Raw genomic sequence first — 15787 nt, 5'->3', positions numbered from 1 at the left:
TCAAAGTGTAAATTATTCGGGTGTCTAGCATCGAGAGCTGATGTCAAAAAAGTAAAGCTGTGTCGGTGTGCAACTCTCAAGTTCTGCAGAAAAATAATCACCCAGCGTCCAGTTATAGGTATTTTTTGTTTGTGATGAATGAAATAGATAAAGCAAATTCTGCTGTAATAATGCAATTTCGTGTTATTTTCCTGACTATTGTCACATTTCAAATTCGCGTTAGCTCCGTAAATGGCGTCACTGGGATTTAAAATTATTTTTATGTGAGTATCTCGCTTCTATTATTTAGTAATTAGATGAATATGAACTGACTAGAAAAAAGAAATTGAACACTACGGAATATCGTTCAAGAAAAATAAAAGTTCTCTCTATATTTTAATTCAAAGTTTTCAAAGATGCTCGACTTTTTTATAAGTAAAACGTTTCACTTTTATTATTTATCAGTGATTTGCGTTATTTATAACATAGACAAGATATTCTCTCATGATTGAGAAAATCTAGAAAATATTTCTGAGATATCTCTATATGAAGGAGTTCGGTTATTATCATTTCCCTTATCTCAGTTCACTTTTTATTATAAGTTTTAGCTAATAAATATGTGGCGACCACACACAGATGTCTACGTTTGAAAAAAATTGCGTTTATGAATGTAACCAAAATAATCATCGATCAACATGGAAGCAAGACAATAGCGCATAGGTTTGCCCACATGTTGTCCACTCGTGGACAACATACGATCATGGATGCACACATCCCTCCGCCAGCTTCTCCACTACCGCTCGGATAATATACTGTTGCTGCCAAATCAATCATAACTCATCCCGCTATTTGGAAAACCGCAAAGATCCACCCAATTAGAAAGCCAGGAAAGGATAACACTATCGCAATTAATTATCGTCCAATAAGCTTATTACCGTCATTCAGTAAACTATTTGAAAAAATAATTTTATCCCGTTTAAAGGGATCTTTGGGGAACAAAATTATCAATGAACAATTTGGCTTCCGCGAAAATCACTCTACGACTCATCAGCTCAATAGGTTAACAGAGCACATCTCTGCTAATTTTAACATGAAAAAATCAACGGGACTCTTATTGTTAGATGTGGAAAAAGCGTTTGAAACTGTGTGGCATGATGGGTTGATTTACAAACTCCACAAATATAAAACCCCTAACTATCTGCTACACTTGTTACGCTCCTACCTTGATCGTCGAAGTTATGTTGTTTCAGTAAATAATGAACAATCGATACCGCGTAATATCCCAGCTGGTGTTCCTCAGGGGAGTTTACTTGGACCGTTCCTTTTCATTTTGTACACAAATGATATACCTATTTTAAAAAATACTTGTCTTTCAATGTATGCCGATGATACGGCGATAATGAGTAGCTCTTACGGTCTTAAGCCTATTTCAATAAAATTGCAAAAATCCTTAACTCTCTTAAGTAATTATTTCAAAAAGTGGAAAATAAAAATAAATCAGGAAAAAACGGAGGCTATAATTTTTACAACTCGAAGACAACCTTTGCCCCCGACTATTATAAGCGAGCAGGGAAAGTGTATAGAATGGAAGGCGAGCGTTAAGTACCTCGGAATTCACCTGGACTCCAAGCTTAAATTTAATAAACATATAACCGAACTTAAATCTAAAGGGCTCGCAGCCATTGCGGCGTTAAAACCAATTTTTAATCGAAAGAGTGCGCTAAATACTACAAATAAAATTCTATTATATAAGCAATTAATCAGACCGGCAATGACTTACGCCTGCCCAGTGTGGAGTAATACGTGTAATACTAACTTTTCTAAGCTACAAGTTGTTCAAAATAAAGCTATAAAAATAATTTATAATACACCTTTTTATACTAACCTCAAAAAACTTCATAATAAATATTTAATTCCAACTATTAAAGAACATGTTCACCACCATACTAATAATTATTATAAAAAAATACCGCGAAATCATACTAACCCGTTAATCTCAAGAATCGGTGATTACGACAAAAACAAACTCAAATTTAAATATAAACACAAAATGCCAAAGCACATCTTGCTCTGACGCATAAATTTTATCTATTAATTTAACAGCTCCAGGTCCACGAGTTTTATATTAAAAATATATATTTATAATAATTTTTTTTTTTTTTTTGTTAAAGGTGTTTATGTACTTTGACCTAAACTTAACGTATTTTATGTTCTTTTATTATTCTTATTTTTGTAATTCCTCTTAATTTAGCTAATCAATCGTAAATTGTGATAATGGTAATTAACCAGCTACCAATGAAAACAACAAAGAGAGAAATTTCCTACGCTACATCATTATCAACCCAAAAGTTTAGACCGCACGTCACATAACGATAGAGAGAGAGAGAACACGAAAATAGAGAGTTATTATAAAAAAAAATCCAGTTGGTATTGTGTAAAATGTGCAGCATTTATCTTACACACATATCACAATACGTAATACATTTGTTTGTAAATTTAGAGAAACACATAGTGTAATGCTGCAACGAGGTCAGACTTTACACGCCGTTACTTCCTGCGATCCTCTCTCCCGACCGATGCGCTGGTGCAAGGTCATTCACTTGCACCATTACACGACACAACAACACAACGACACATTCCAATAAATTTGATAATGAACAAATTAAAAAAATATGTTTAAATATTATGTTATATTATGATCCAAATAAATCACTAATAAATCAAAAATGTATTATCTAATGTTCTACATTTTAGATAATATGCAGTTTGTATTTTAAATGTTAAAAATAAAATAAGGCACTCACTTGAAACGCAAAAGCTATTATATATGGAGCCCCAGACATCGCATTCATTGGATAGTATGATTTTAACGGCAATCTTGGAACTTCTATATATATGGTTTCATTCGTGTCCTTTTCCAATACAGGTACCGTAGACTCGCCGAAGAATGTTATGGTAACCCATGCTTAAAAAAATAAACATATTCTACTCGATCTATACGTATATTAATATTTAAAATTATAACTTACCTACTACCGATAAAATCGTCACGAACACAACGCCATATAAAAGTCTCCTCATTTTTGTAACAGCAAGGGCGTGATAGCGAGCGTTCGATTCGGCAAATAATGGATGAGAATTCGACTGATTCCATATGGCAAATGTTCTATTATTGTTTTTTATGGAATGTTATTAAAATGTCTGTGTGTGATATTTCAGTATATAAATAATATCTATGACAAATTTACCGGTAAAAGTCCTTGGACATGACTGCGAAAAACAAGTATTTAATGATCGAGTGCAAGAAAAATAGAACCGTCACTGTGTTTGCTGTAAGTTCATCTACTATATCCGTGTTAAAAACCATGTTAACCAACAATCCGCCATATTGTAGAAACATTAGTAGACAATGCACAATTGCGTATACTTTACGCATGATGACAATCGTAGCTTCATTGTCTGTAAAATATTATGAAATTTTGTGCTCATGATTATTATAATGAAATATTTTTTCTTAGTATACACAGAAATTATATAAAACATGTAATAACTATCATTTTTATGTGAAGTAATAAAATTAAAAATTAAACGAAAGCTCTATTACACTGCACATATAAATCTTTAAGTATTATTAATAAGTAAAAATATTATAAGGTGTCAGAAGTACATAAACGAACATGAAAAAAGCTCATTAAAAAATCTTAAATTTTATTTTCTTTTAACTCGCCTAACTGAAACATTTTTAATATAATTGAGCGTAACCTTACTGATAACTTATAATAAAAAAAATCATTGATTTTGTGCCTGTGATTATTATATTATATTATTTTTGTACATACTCAATTTTATTGTTAAAATCAAAAATCATTGCAAATGATTTTAATATAGGTTTTGCTGCTATGGCAAAATCATTTTTAACTTTATAATATTTTTTCTGCTGTCAATTTAAATATAGAAAAAATAAACAATTAATTATATAAATTGATTAATAAATAAATATTATATTTAAGCACATGATATTAAGTATGATAAATTATTAATAATTTATATATAACAACAATCTAAAATTAATTAATAGCACTAGTTCAGGTACATTATCTCAATAGTCGAGTCAAAGCAACTCAAGGATGAAAAGTAAGATTTAGAATTATTTTGAAAATTCCCATTTATAACATTTTTTGTGTTTTCATTTATGTAAGAGCTTTTAAGAGATTTAAACGACCAAGATTTCTTACAAACAAATATTAAAAATTAACCGCATTTACTTTATATATACGAGCAACAAATAATAATTTATTTATGTGTAATGTATTAAATAAAAATATAAACTTACTGGAGTAATAATTGAAGAGGAAAAAACCGAATGCTTTCATTAAGGTAACATTCGGTAAAAGATCGGCCACTAGGCCGATCGGCTTAAACTTCGTCAACATCTATTAAATACATAATAATAATCATAAAAAACAAATATATGTTTATAACGTAAATAAATGAATATACCTTTATTTATTCAAATGCTTTCAATTGTTACCAAATATTTACTCTATCTTATAATTTTTATTGAACATTTGTCTTTGTTAATATAATTTAATAAAAAAAATATATCCATAAATTATTGGTAGCACACATGCGAACTTGACGAAATACCAAATTGGACAGACGTGTTAAACGACCGTATCGTCCAATACAGCCTTATAGGTCGACTTATTAATTATTGATAACTTTCTTTATGAGTGTGTGTGCATGACTTGCATAGAACAAACTGACATTGTCTCTTGTTCTAGTTTCAGTGTACTGTGAACCTTTTCCTTCGTTTCAAGGGTAATTTTTTTTGCCTTTTACCGCAAATACTACTAACATCAGACGGAGGAGAAAGCTCTACTATCGTACTAGTGGTAATTTCATGGACTGCAATGTCACGGAGGTCTAATTATACGGAGCTTTTCAAACTTTATACGGAATAGGCTTGTTTAATTTACAGAAAATAAAGCGAAAGATATATGTTCCTCATTTTTAAATATATTTAATATAAACAAAATATATATATGTACATCACACTTGTTGGAAGATTTATAAATAATAAATAATAATAAAAAAATCATTATTAGTTATTCGAACATATATTTTGGTTAAAGATTAATTAAGGAAATCGATTTATAGTTATTTTTTTAATAGATTAATTTAAAATATAGTAAAGAAATGGGTTATAAATTATAGTAATATTATATTAAAATATTTTTTAATTGTATATAAAATACGAATATACACATTTCGAAACAATCCATTGATACAAAAAAAAAACATATTTTCAAGATTATTGTAGTTTTATTGTATGTTATATGAGTCGTTAATTTTGCGATTTTTAGGGCTCATCGCAAAAGACGCAAGTCAGCTAGTATATATTTTAAATAAACACTTACATTTAATAGAAAAATTTAGATATATTACTTTTGACTTCGCAACTATTCGATATCATAATATACGCTATAATGATTTCGTAAGATTTCGTTATGAAAATATAAAAAAACACAGTACCAATTAGGTTTGTGAGAAAAATTTAGTATCATTGTGTACTCTGTTAAATACAAAATGTCAGTTATAATCATAAATTAGCTTAAATCGGGTGAGGGTAAAAATAACTAATCTTTGGGATATTATATATATGTTTACATATTAGGCGTTAAATGTCGTGAATTTTACGAGTGAATATTTGCAAAATATTTGATAATATATAAATATAAGCAGCCTTTAGATGTGGCTAATGAAAGGTGGCGTATGCAGTCATATACCTGCCAAAAAACCATTATCGACCGAATAAATGGGGCAATCGAACCAAAAAAACGAAAATGTTTTAAATTGAGTAAGACTGGTGCTCTTTGAAGAGAGTAAAATAAATTGATATGGGTCAGATAGGATGCATTCCCTTCGTCGTCAATTTGGTAAAGGATACAACAAAAAATATCTCCCCCAATTGTGCAAAATCCTGAGAGCTGAATCACTTAGGGGTGCTTCTTATATTCCGGAATGGAAGGTATTCACTTAATCTACATAACAAGGTTAGCGATAAATTATAATCCTCACATAAATGTATTTTTCATATATTTGATGAAAAATCACGTAGGCATAAATTCGGAATATATAAATAGGCGATGATATACATTTTTTATTAATTTTATCAATTTAGTGAAAACGTGGATTTTTAAATTAGCTTTGAATTAGTCCTTAAATTTATAAATAAAATATTTTTGAGCAGCAATTTAAAAAAAATGATTTCAGAACTCAGAAAGGAAATGATTGAAAGAGTTTTCCATGACGATTGGTTCCACAAAGTATTTTTTTTTGTGTTGCTACTTAACATATTTTTCATTCTTGATAATATACCTATTTTTCTATTAAATTTTTTAATATGTAATTACAATGTTCCTTAAAATTAATTTTTTTATCTACAATTACTCCTTAATATTTTATAGTATCAATTCTTTTTATAATACAGTTAGCTATTACTATTTTTATATGAATTTAATTAATAAACATACATTTTGTTTGAGTACATTATTTTTTTACCATTTTTATATTATACTTCATTCATTTTTAAACTATCTACAACTTATGATCACTTATGTATCGTCCACAAACAGATGTATTTTACATTTTTTTACATTAATAATTATATAATTTATATATAATATAAACAGCAATGGTCCCAATTTAAGCCCCTGTGGTACACCATGAGATAATTTATCATAACTTTGTGATTTCTTTTTTTAAGTAATTTTTAAACCATCTTAAAACTATTTCGCTTATACCACTATTCACTAATTTCTTCAATATTATTATTGTCTATTTGTTTGTATCCTTGGCTAACAACCAATTATTTATAGCTACTTGTAATGCAGTCTTAGTGGAATGTTTTTTTCTGAATCCCGATTGTTATTCACATAGAATGTTTTGAAAAATAATGAAATTCTTTAATTGTTTGATTACAACTTCTTCCTTCGCCTTTTCTATACAAAGAAATATGTTAATTGGTCTCATTTCTTTCACCTTTTTACTATTTTTTATTTTAGGTATAGGTATAATAGTAGCAATATTCAATTTATCAGGTATTTCTCTTTCAGAGAGTGCTTTATTTAATAAATAATGTAATTTAGTATCTAGTATTTCCAAAGTTTCTTTAATTATATTTGCATCTAATTCATCACTACCGTTTTTTTTTTAATTAGAAGTTATATTGTGAATTTCTTCTAAAAATATTGATTTAAATTCAGTAATATTAAAACTTAGGTATTGAATATACAATCTCTTCTATACTTTAAATGCAGTATATATACATTATTTCTGCTATTTTAGGAGGATTTTTATATATATTTCCATCAATCTCCATATTTATTGGTCATATTTTATTTCATCCATCGACTTTTCATACCATTGTTTTAGCTATTCCTAATGCTTTAACTGCTATATTTTTACATTGTTAGTATGTTTTCCATTTTTTATTTAAGACTTTATATTCTACTCATTTTGTATAAATTTTTTGCAATATTTTATATAATTAATCTCTTTTTTAAAGCATTTTTAACAGCATCATTTAAACCACAGCTTTGGGTTTATCGATATTTATTAATATTACATATTTAGATAAACAATTAAATTAGCTTGAGACAGAGGAGCGGAGGAGGCGGGCCGCCCCGGGCGGCACTTGCTTGGGGGCGGCATATTCGCGATGGGATCGGTTCTTAACCCTGAATGCACTAAAACATATATAAGTTCACGAATAACAAGAGCTTAATAATAACCAATTTTTTATTTTAAGAAATGCTGATTTTATGACCCTGCAAAAAATGTATGGGAGAGGTGGCAATTTTAAGGATTGCCCTGGGCGGCACATACCCTAGCTACGCCACTTGCTTGAGAAACTTTATAATCACATGTTTTAGAACATTATCTATATTAACTGTAAAAAACAATACAATTTTTTGTTATTGTCTAAGTATATTTTATAAATTTATATATACTATGTTTCACAATTAATTTACAAAACACGTTTTCTAGAAAAGGAATGTCGTGCTTCGAAAGTGTTCCGGATTACTTATCTTAAACTTAAACCAATAATAAAAACAGGTTAATCTATAATTTGGTTAAATATTTTCATTTGCTAAGATTTTATCATCTTAATATTTTAACTCTGGATTTCACAGTTTTAACCATAAATTCATATATCATTAATGCTCTATAAATCTAATATATCAATAATAAAAATATTACTTATTTAATCGAGTACTATCTAAAAATTAGTCTTGAATAAATCGCGATAATATAAATGGGTCAGTTAATAAATTATATTTTCATAATAATAATTATTTGTATATTTAATCAATATTAAAAGAATCTTGAGAAACTTTAATGCAATTGATAATTTAAAACTTCGGCTTTCATATTCGTGGGAAGAAGAGTCTGCTAGGCGGCCTTCAGTAATTATAGCTTTGTACGAATAAACGATAAGAAGCGATGACAAACTTTATTAATATAAACCATATTATATTTATATTTTATATATATTATTAAAAATAAAATAATAATAAAAATATCAGTTCTTAATAATTTAAACAATCAAGCTTAATATTTATTTGTATTTATTCATTTATTTAAAAAAAAGTTTCGAATCCCTGATTTTACAAATAGCATTATTGATCGATTGATCGTGATATGGGCTACAAATTATATACTGATAACACCTCCCACTCCGATGGCAAGAAAGCGAATTGATAAAATTGTACTAAAATACATATTTACACGGCATTAACGACAAATTATCTTCGTTCGATTGTAATAAAAGAATGATACGGACGACGTATATAAAGTTTACAACCATCATGGCACAATAACCAAACGAATATTATTTTCTTCTCTATATTATATGACCGAAATGCTGAAAAGGTAGATTGGTGCTTATATCATATAACTAAACTATTTTAAGGGATAGTATATTTTTATTGGGCTTCATATTGAATTACATTTTCATTTTTGTGAATTTTTTTTTTTAATATTTTCAGATAATATAATTTATAATATTATCATTCTCTGCAGTAATAAATATATTACGTGAGATTAAACCACTGAAAAATGAGACTTGTACTACCTTATTTTATTAATTAAATTAAAAATATTTATTTATTTGTATCATGTTATTTCAATATACACAATCACCTTCAATTATTTTACGCTTAAGTTATAATTACGCCATAATTACAAATATGTTTCACAATATCTTAGAAATAACAATAATCTTAATAGTGAAATCTGGGTCGTACAAAAACGGATTTGTTTGGTTCATAACACGCTAGTTCTGTAACGAATGAAACGTCGTTATTTTTTATAATGTGGACTTTGCATTTAATACATTGCTCAATTACGTAGAAAATTTGCGTATCTAAAGATCAGTACAGCAATATTCAATTGTATATTTATCTAACATGATTATGTTGAATAGCATTTTTTTGTGAATTAATTAATAATATTGAAGGCATATGGTGCAATACTTCATATTGATTACTAATAACTAGTGTATAAAACTAAAATTTAATCTCTCGCGTGAGTATTTTAATTTATTGCGATAGGCATTTTCTGTTACATTTAATAAATGGCTGGCTCGTTAAATAGTACTAGGTCGGCATAGTGTGTTAGTAACGTAGATAAATTAAAAACGTTAACGTTGCAGTTCTCTAGACAGATGCTACATTATCTAGATAATGAATTTTAACGTTAAAAATTATATTTCGTATAACTATCTTATTTTTACTACAGTAACCATATTTTATTTATTTACATAATGATTATATTCGTCGCTTGGTGAATAAAAATAATTTTAGAAAATAGATTTCATTGAACAGAAAGTATTTTATTTTAAGGATAATGGAATTTTTGTTTGGTTATTCTTGTTATTTGAAGAGTAAAAAACATACGTTTTCAGATTGACAAATAATGCAACCGACTCTCTTATAACAGAGAAAGTTCAATGGAGATTTCTTAGATACTTTTATACAAAGGAATACAACCTAGTTTTGACTATATATATTTTAAAATAGGATATATTTAATTCTTTATAAATAAATATTTTATACTATTTATACATACACAACCAAGCTCGAATTTAACGAATTCACCAGATTAAAAAAATATTAGGCCTCATGTAGTACATCTATATTTATAATAAAACTTTTGCAGCCTATGCAGTTAATATTACGACTATTTCACAACATTGTTTTACTGCAACGGAAGAGACTTAACAATTGCAGTAATAATTGGAAATATTTCTCACCGTACCGAAACATAAATCAATTATAAGTACCAACTAAAAAAAAAACTACTCTTTGTGTGGAAAAGATGCGTGATACTATTGTTTTCTACTACTTGGCCTTAACGATCGCCGAAGTAGCCACCTACGCCATATTTTTAACGCGTAAATACATTTCGTGGGTGTGTCCAAGAAACGATGCAATTGCCTCGCCAACATCCTTATTTACATCTCGAACCAGCACGATAAAATATATAACACTTGGTCATAGAAGAGCACACGCCTCAGATTTACAGCACGAGACACATCAACAGATCGTCCAGCATCATTGCAAAAAAATATCACAGCTGACAATAATTCAACTCGACAATCTAGCAAAGAAATTTATTTATATATGTATGTAGTAATTTGTATGGGTTTATAAAATAAACTATTATCAGCTTTTTTGTACCTTTTTTTGTTTTGCGAAATTAATTCTCTTATCTTGAATGTTATTTATATTAGCCATGTCCATAAACAAGTAATAGCCGACAATATAATTAAGAAAAAAGTCTTTGTTAATGCCGAAATTTCAGAAATTACTCATATTTCCCAGTTGATAATGTGTGAATTTTCTCAATTCTATTTTTTAATTTTTTTTAAGTTTATACGAATAATTTTTAATTTTAAGCCTGTCTTATTTATAATGGTAATATACCGAGTAGTAGCGTTTTGGCAACAGATCGATTTATTAACTTAAAATATTTTCTTATAACATATATATGTCCATCTACCTATATTCGTTGTTGAAACTATATTCGTATATCGCTTACTATTTGATTTTCAAATAGTTAAAAATAACGAATATTTGGACATATTACCCTAGGATAAATGGTTTGCATAACAAGTTACTGAATCTTGGGCTAGCACCTAATTTTTAAACTATTTAAAGTCAAAATTGTAACTATTTGGGACGAATTGGTTAGAATCATAGATTATTCCCTAGAAAAATCATATTTAGCAGCTTTATAACCCATGACAATTATTTAATAATATTTTTAAAGCAAAAATTCTACAAAATATGAACCGCTACACGTTTTGGTAACTTCACTGGTATGAGTTGTGTGGCACATATCTTTCGTATGGCGGATTGTGATACTATTATATTAATTTGACTATAAAAAGTGCATGAAAGATATAGTTTAATAATATAATAATAAAATTAAAATATAGAAAAAAACATAAAAATAGTACACACCTCATAATAAAACAGTAGACGACTCGATAAACGATAGGTGCCAAAACCGCCAAATAATATAAACTTCCCATCGAAGTCTACCTATTTTAATAAAGGTAGAGACAGTCTCTCTTTTTAATATTCTGCAGTTATATGGTCTTATATGCAAGATAAAAAAATATTTAAAAAAACGGAAAATTGTTAATTTATGCGGAATCTGCATAAGAGGACAAAAGTCTGGGCATGTCCAAAGCCCTTTCAAAAGTCAGTTTCACTACAGATCGATTTTGGCTTAATATAAAAAAGGCAGTCTCGGTCTTTTATTTACTTATTATGCATTATTTGTTTTATTATTTTACTTTACTTTATTTGCTTTCGTAAATAAACGACCTACATCGAAAATTTAGAAAGTTTCAATTATAAATTTAACGAAATTTAAATAAAAAATGTTTTATCGTCTTTCGCATTTCATTGAAAATATAACCAATTTTTTTTACATATTACTGAATATAGAGTATTGAATTTTGCAATAAAATTATTTTTTATTTAATTTCAATATAACACTCCAAATATTTCGGATCAGATAATATATTACGTCATTTCCAACCCCGGCAGACAAACCATTTATCCATTACAAACACAAGCAGCGTGTGATGTAATTTGTTGAAGAGTGGAAGTAAGCCATGTTGGCTGTTTCCTGTTTGCAGCCACTACGTGACGATCATAACGAAAGCTGCAACCGAACGGCATACAAAACTATAGTACAAAGTATGCAGAAAATAATAACATAAATACATCATCAATCGACGGATACACATATAAGGATTCTTCATCCATGAAGTATGTACATATACACAATTAATTAATTGTGTATTGAATGTATATATTTTTTATTTTCGTTACAATACGCATTCAACCTTGGACTTCTTTGCGAACGTGAACAGTAACGCGTACCTACTAGGAAAAACATTACAATACTTATTAAATATATGTATATACGTACATAAATTGAATGACTATTCGCCAGTTGTCGGCTTATCCGTTTGTCAATGAGAGATAACAGTTAGCCAAATTAGACATAACGCTATCGGTAATTTGGTTAATGGATCGCTCATTATCTTTGAACTTCTCGTATAATTAATTATACACACATTGAAAACATGTATGTGTTTAAAATCGTATTTAATAAGTATATTTTAAAATAATATATAGTTAATAATAATCAATTACGATTGCAGAATTTTTAGCAGGTCAACAATTTCTTTAAACAAATCCGCAACTACAAGCACTGAAAATATGTGCGGCTGTTGACACATCAGCGTGTCTTTTGATATATATGTGTTGGTGAATATTTGTACGCCACAGTCTGATATTAAAAAAAAATTGGGCACCAAAATTTACGTTGGTAGACTTTATACGAAATTAAACGTAACATGTATTGATTGCGAAAAATTCGGCAATAACATTTGTAAAGTGTTAGGAGATTCATTATATCAGGTGCGTACGGTGAGATACATTCCCTTTCGCTCGCTCGCGTGTTAAGTGACGAGAGTGAGTGAGAGATAAGAGCGTGCGTTACATGCGTTCCGCTCTCTCGCTCACTCTCGTTACTTTCGTTACGCGAGCGAACGAAAGGGAATGTATGCCACGGTACGCGCCCGCATTATATATACGTAAATGTCAAGGATGTTGTAAAAATTCGAATGGGAAATTACAATATCAAGAATAATGTTGGGAGATCAGTAAATGTAGACGATGATGTCCTGGCTGTAGAAATGAAATCAATCTTAAACTATCAGCTGACCAAGAAACTAAACCAGTCTTCAAGTCAGTAATAAAACTAAATTGCCTAGAAGATAAGGTGTATGGATTTCATACAAATTGAGCAAAGAAAACAAATTGGCGCGTATTCGCATATCCTAAAAGTTTCTTGATCTTGAGGATGGTTGCTTTTTATCGATCATTTGATAAGCACAGATGAAAAATCGGTATTGTATGACAACAATCGTCGTAGAAGACAGTGGTTATCTTAGGGTTAAGAGTATCAAAACCTACCTCGAAGCCCGAGCTCATTATAAAATAGTGGGATTGCAATTGTGCATTACGAACTTTACCTTTTTTAATAATATTGTGTATACAAATATAGTATGATATAAATAAATTATTATTATACACATATAATGTACATATATGAGCAAACAATTTATATTGAAATTATTTATTAAAAAAAAAACTACGCAATGCATACAAAAAGGCAATTTTGATACTCGAGACCTTGGTGGTATTATCGCAAATTTTTTTTACAAATAAACACCGTCCAGGATGAACATACGCCAAAATAATGTATGCTAAATATGTTCACAATTTTACATTTTACATATTATCAACTGTCTTCGCGTTGTAAAGCTGGTCGTTGAAAAGTCAACGCTTCCATTCCGTGGAAGGTCACCGAGTCTGCTTCGACTGCAGCCTTTTGCGACTCCTGGCCAGTACAGAATGTCAATGTCGTATCTCGATGCCAACGCACGCGTTATAATAGCTGGTACTGAATCGAAGTAACATGCTACAATTATTAATACGCACCTACCTGGAAACTTCCTGACACTGAGACAGTATAATATGTATGCGAGTTTGCTCGAGGCGGATTAAATAGCACCTTGATCCAAGGCGGATCTGATAGTCCTTGGATGCTGCGACGGTAGTTTAACCTAATTTTTATTTATAAAGTACATAGTATCACCTGCTGCACTTATTCAATGAATCATTTGTATATAATATGTATATATAATGTCATATAGATACATATATACATATAGATTTATTATGCGAATCAATGATAAGCTTACAAGCAAAGTTACAATATTATATATAATAGCATACAAGGCGTCAATTAATTTACATCAGAAATTTGATTAACTTTCAATAAATAAAAATTAACCTATTAAATAAATAAATTACCATTTACATTGCAATAAATATATAAATATTTAATTTAATTTTTCAAGGCATTACCACAACTCAATTGAGAGATTTTGAATCACATATTACGTATCTATGAATTTTAAATTTAATTGGTTAACCTTTGATAGAGACACTATTGACCCTATCGCGCACAATTAGTGACCTTTTAAGGACTATGATGAAAGAAACTCGGGTCAATGTGCGTAACATTGATGTCAAATACTCTATGTATCACATTGTACTGAATTTACGTTTCTTTTACGAAACGTGCCCTTTGCATATCTCACGATTTCGAATCACTAATTTTATGAGGGTCTGCCGCACAATGTCCACAAACAGGATTCCCAGACCCAGAATACAAGAGAGTAAATTTGACGTGTTAAATAATGCAAAAGTCGTTGGACAAGAGACGCGCTCTCCTTTGTTCGCCGGAGGCAAAAGTATACATGTAAAACCCTTAGTTTGCATGCAAAACCCCATCTGAATGCGAGTCGTACTTGGGAGTTAAAATTGGATCTTTGGGCTTTTCACGTTCACGGCAAACGTCCTATGTCACAATCCAATCCGAGAAAAAGCTTTTTTGTGTAGTCGTTCTGAAGATTCCAATGGTAGAGTGGACGATAAATAATTTTATCGTTTCGACAAGTTTGCATTGATTTTTAATATTTCCGACTTACAAAATAAAAATGCTACAAAAATATATACACATGAATAACTAAATTAGTAATAAATAATTCATCATCTAAGGATATTTTATATATTGAAATTAAGGCGGAAATGAATTCATGAATTATTAAGATTTGTGATATGAAATTCGTATTTTATGATGTTATTTTTCAATAAAATTCCATTGCCAATTCCTTTCACTTGTATTGTGTTTATATATGAAACTAATATAACCTTCGCTTCATTATTTTTGCGTAACAATACGTCATTTAGAAGTGACGCAAATCTTATGACTTTATGAAGTTTTTTGTTTTGCTTTCATATATATATATATATATATATATATGTATATCGAAATCTTATCAGCGATAATAACATGTTGTTGAAATTCGATAGAATCAATAATATTCCGTATATACTTTAGTGTTATATTTACTTATATATATAGAAATCAATAAAAAAAATATTTGTGTCATAATTTACATATTGCATGTAATGCATTATTTTTTATTATATCTTTAGTTGTTAGCCCGTGAGTTCCTTTGTATAAAACACACGATGATCGTGACTCATTGCTAACGGTTTTTAACTAATAAATAAATATATAAACTTTAATGAAATTATTTGTGCTTTAATTTCTTTGCCATATAAAAAGAAATATAGAGCATTTC

The 15787-nt window shown here is 29.1% G+C and overlaps 1 protein-coding gene across 1 annotated transcript in view; it reads right to left on the bottom strand.

Annotated features, from left to right (window-relative positions):
• The window catches only part of Orco (odorant receptor co-receptor), a 52357-nt gene that overhangs the window by 22975 nt on the left and 13595 nt on the right, over positions 1-15787 (bottom strand). The window contains exons 2-5 of the mRNA XM_088196818.1: positions 4313-4412; positions 3228-3438; positions 3009-3145; positions 2784-2944 (exon numbers count right to left, since the gene is read on the bottom strand). Coding sequence (XP_088052944.1) covers positions 2784-2944; positions 3009-3145; positions 3228-3438; positions 4313-4412 — 609 coding nt within the window. The remainder of the gene's footprint in view (positions 1-2783; positions 2945-3008; positions 3146-3227; positions 3439-4312; positions 4413-15787) is intronic.

The sequence above is a fragment of the Plectrocnemia conspersa genome, unplaced genomic scaffold (assembly GCF_051122295.1).
Source record: "Plectrocnemia conspersa isolate PC_06_02 unplaced genomic scaffold, ASM5112229v1 ptg000011l, whole genome shotgun sequence".
Taxonomy (NCBI): Eukaryota; Metazoa; Arthropoda; class Insecta; order Trichoptera; family Polycentropodidae; genus Plectrocnemia; species Plectrocnemia conspersa.
The sequence above is the reverse complement of the archived record's forward strand: the minus strand, read 5'-3'. Positions and strand labels throughout refer to the sequence as shown.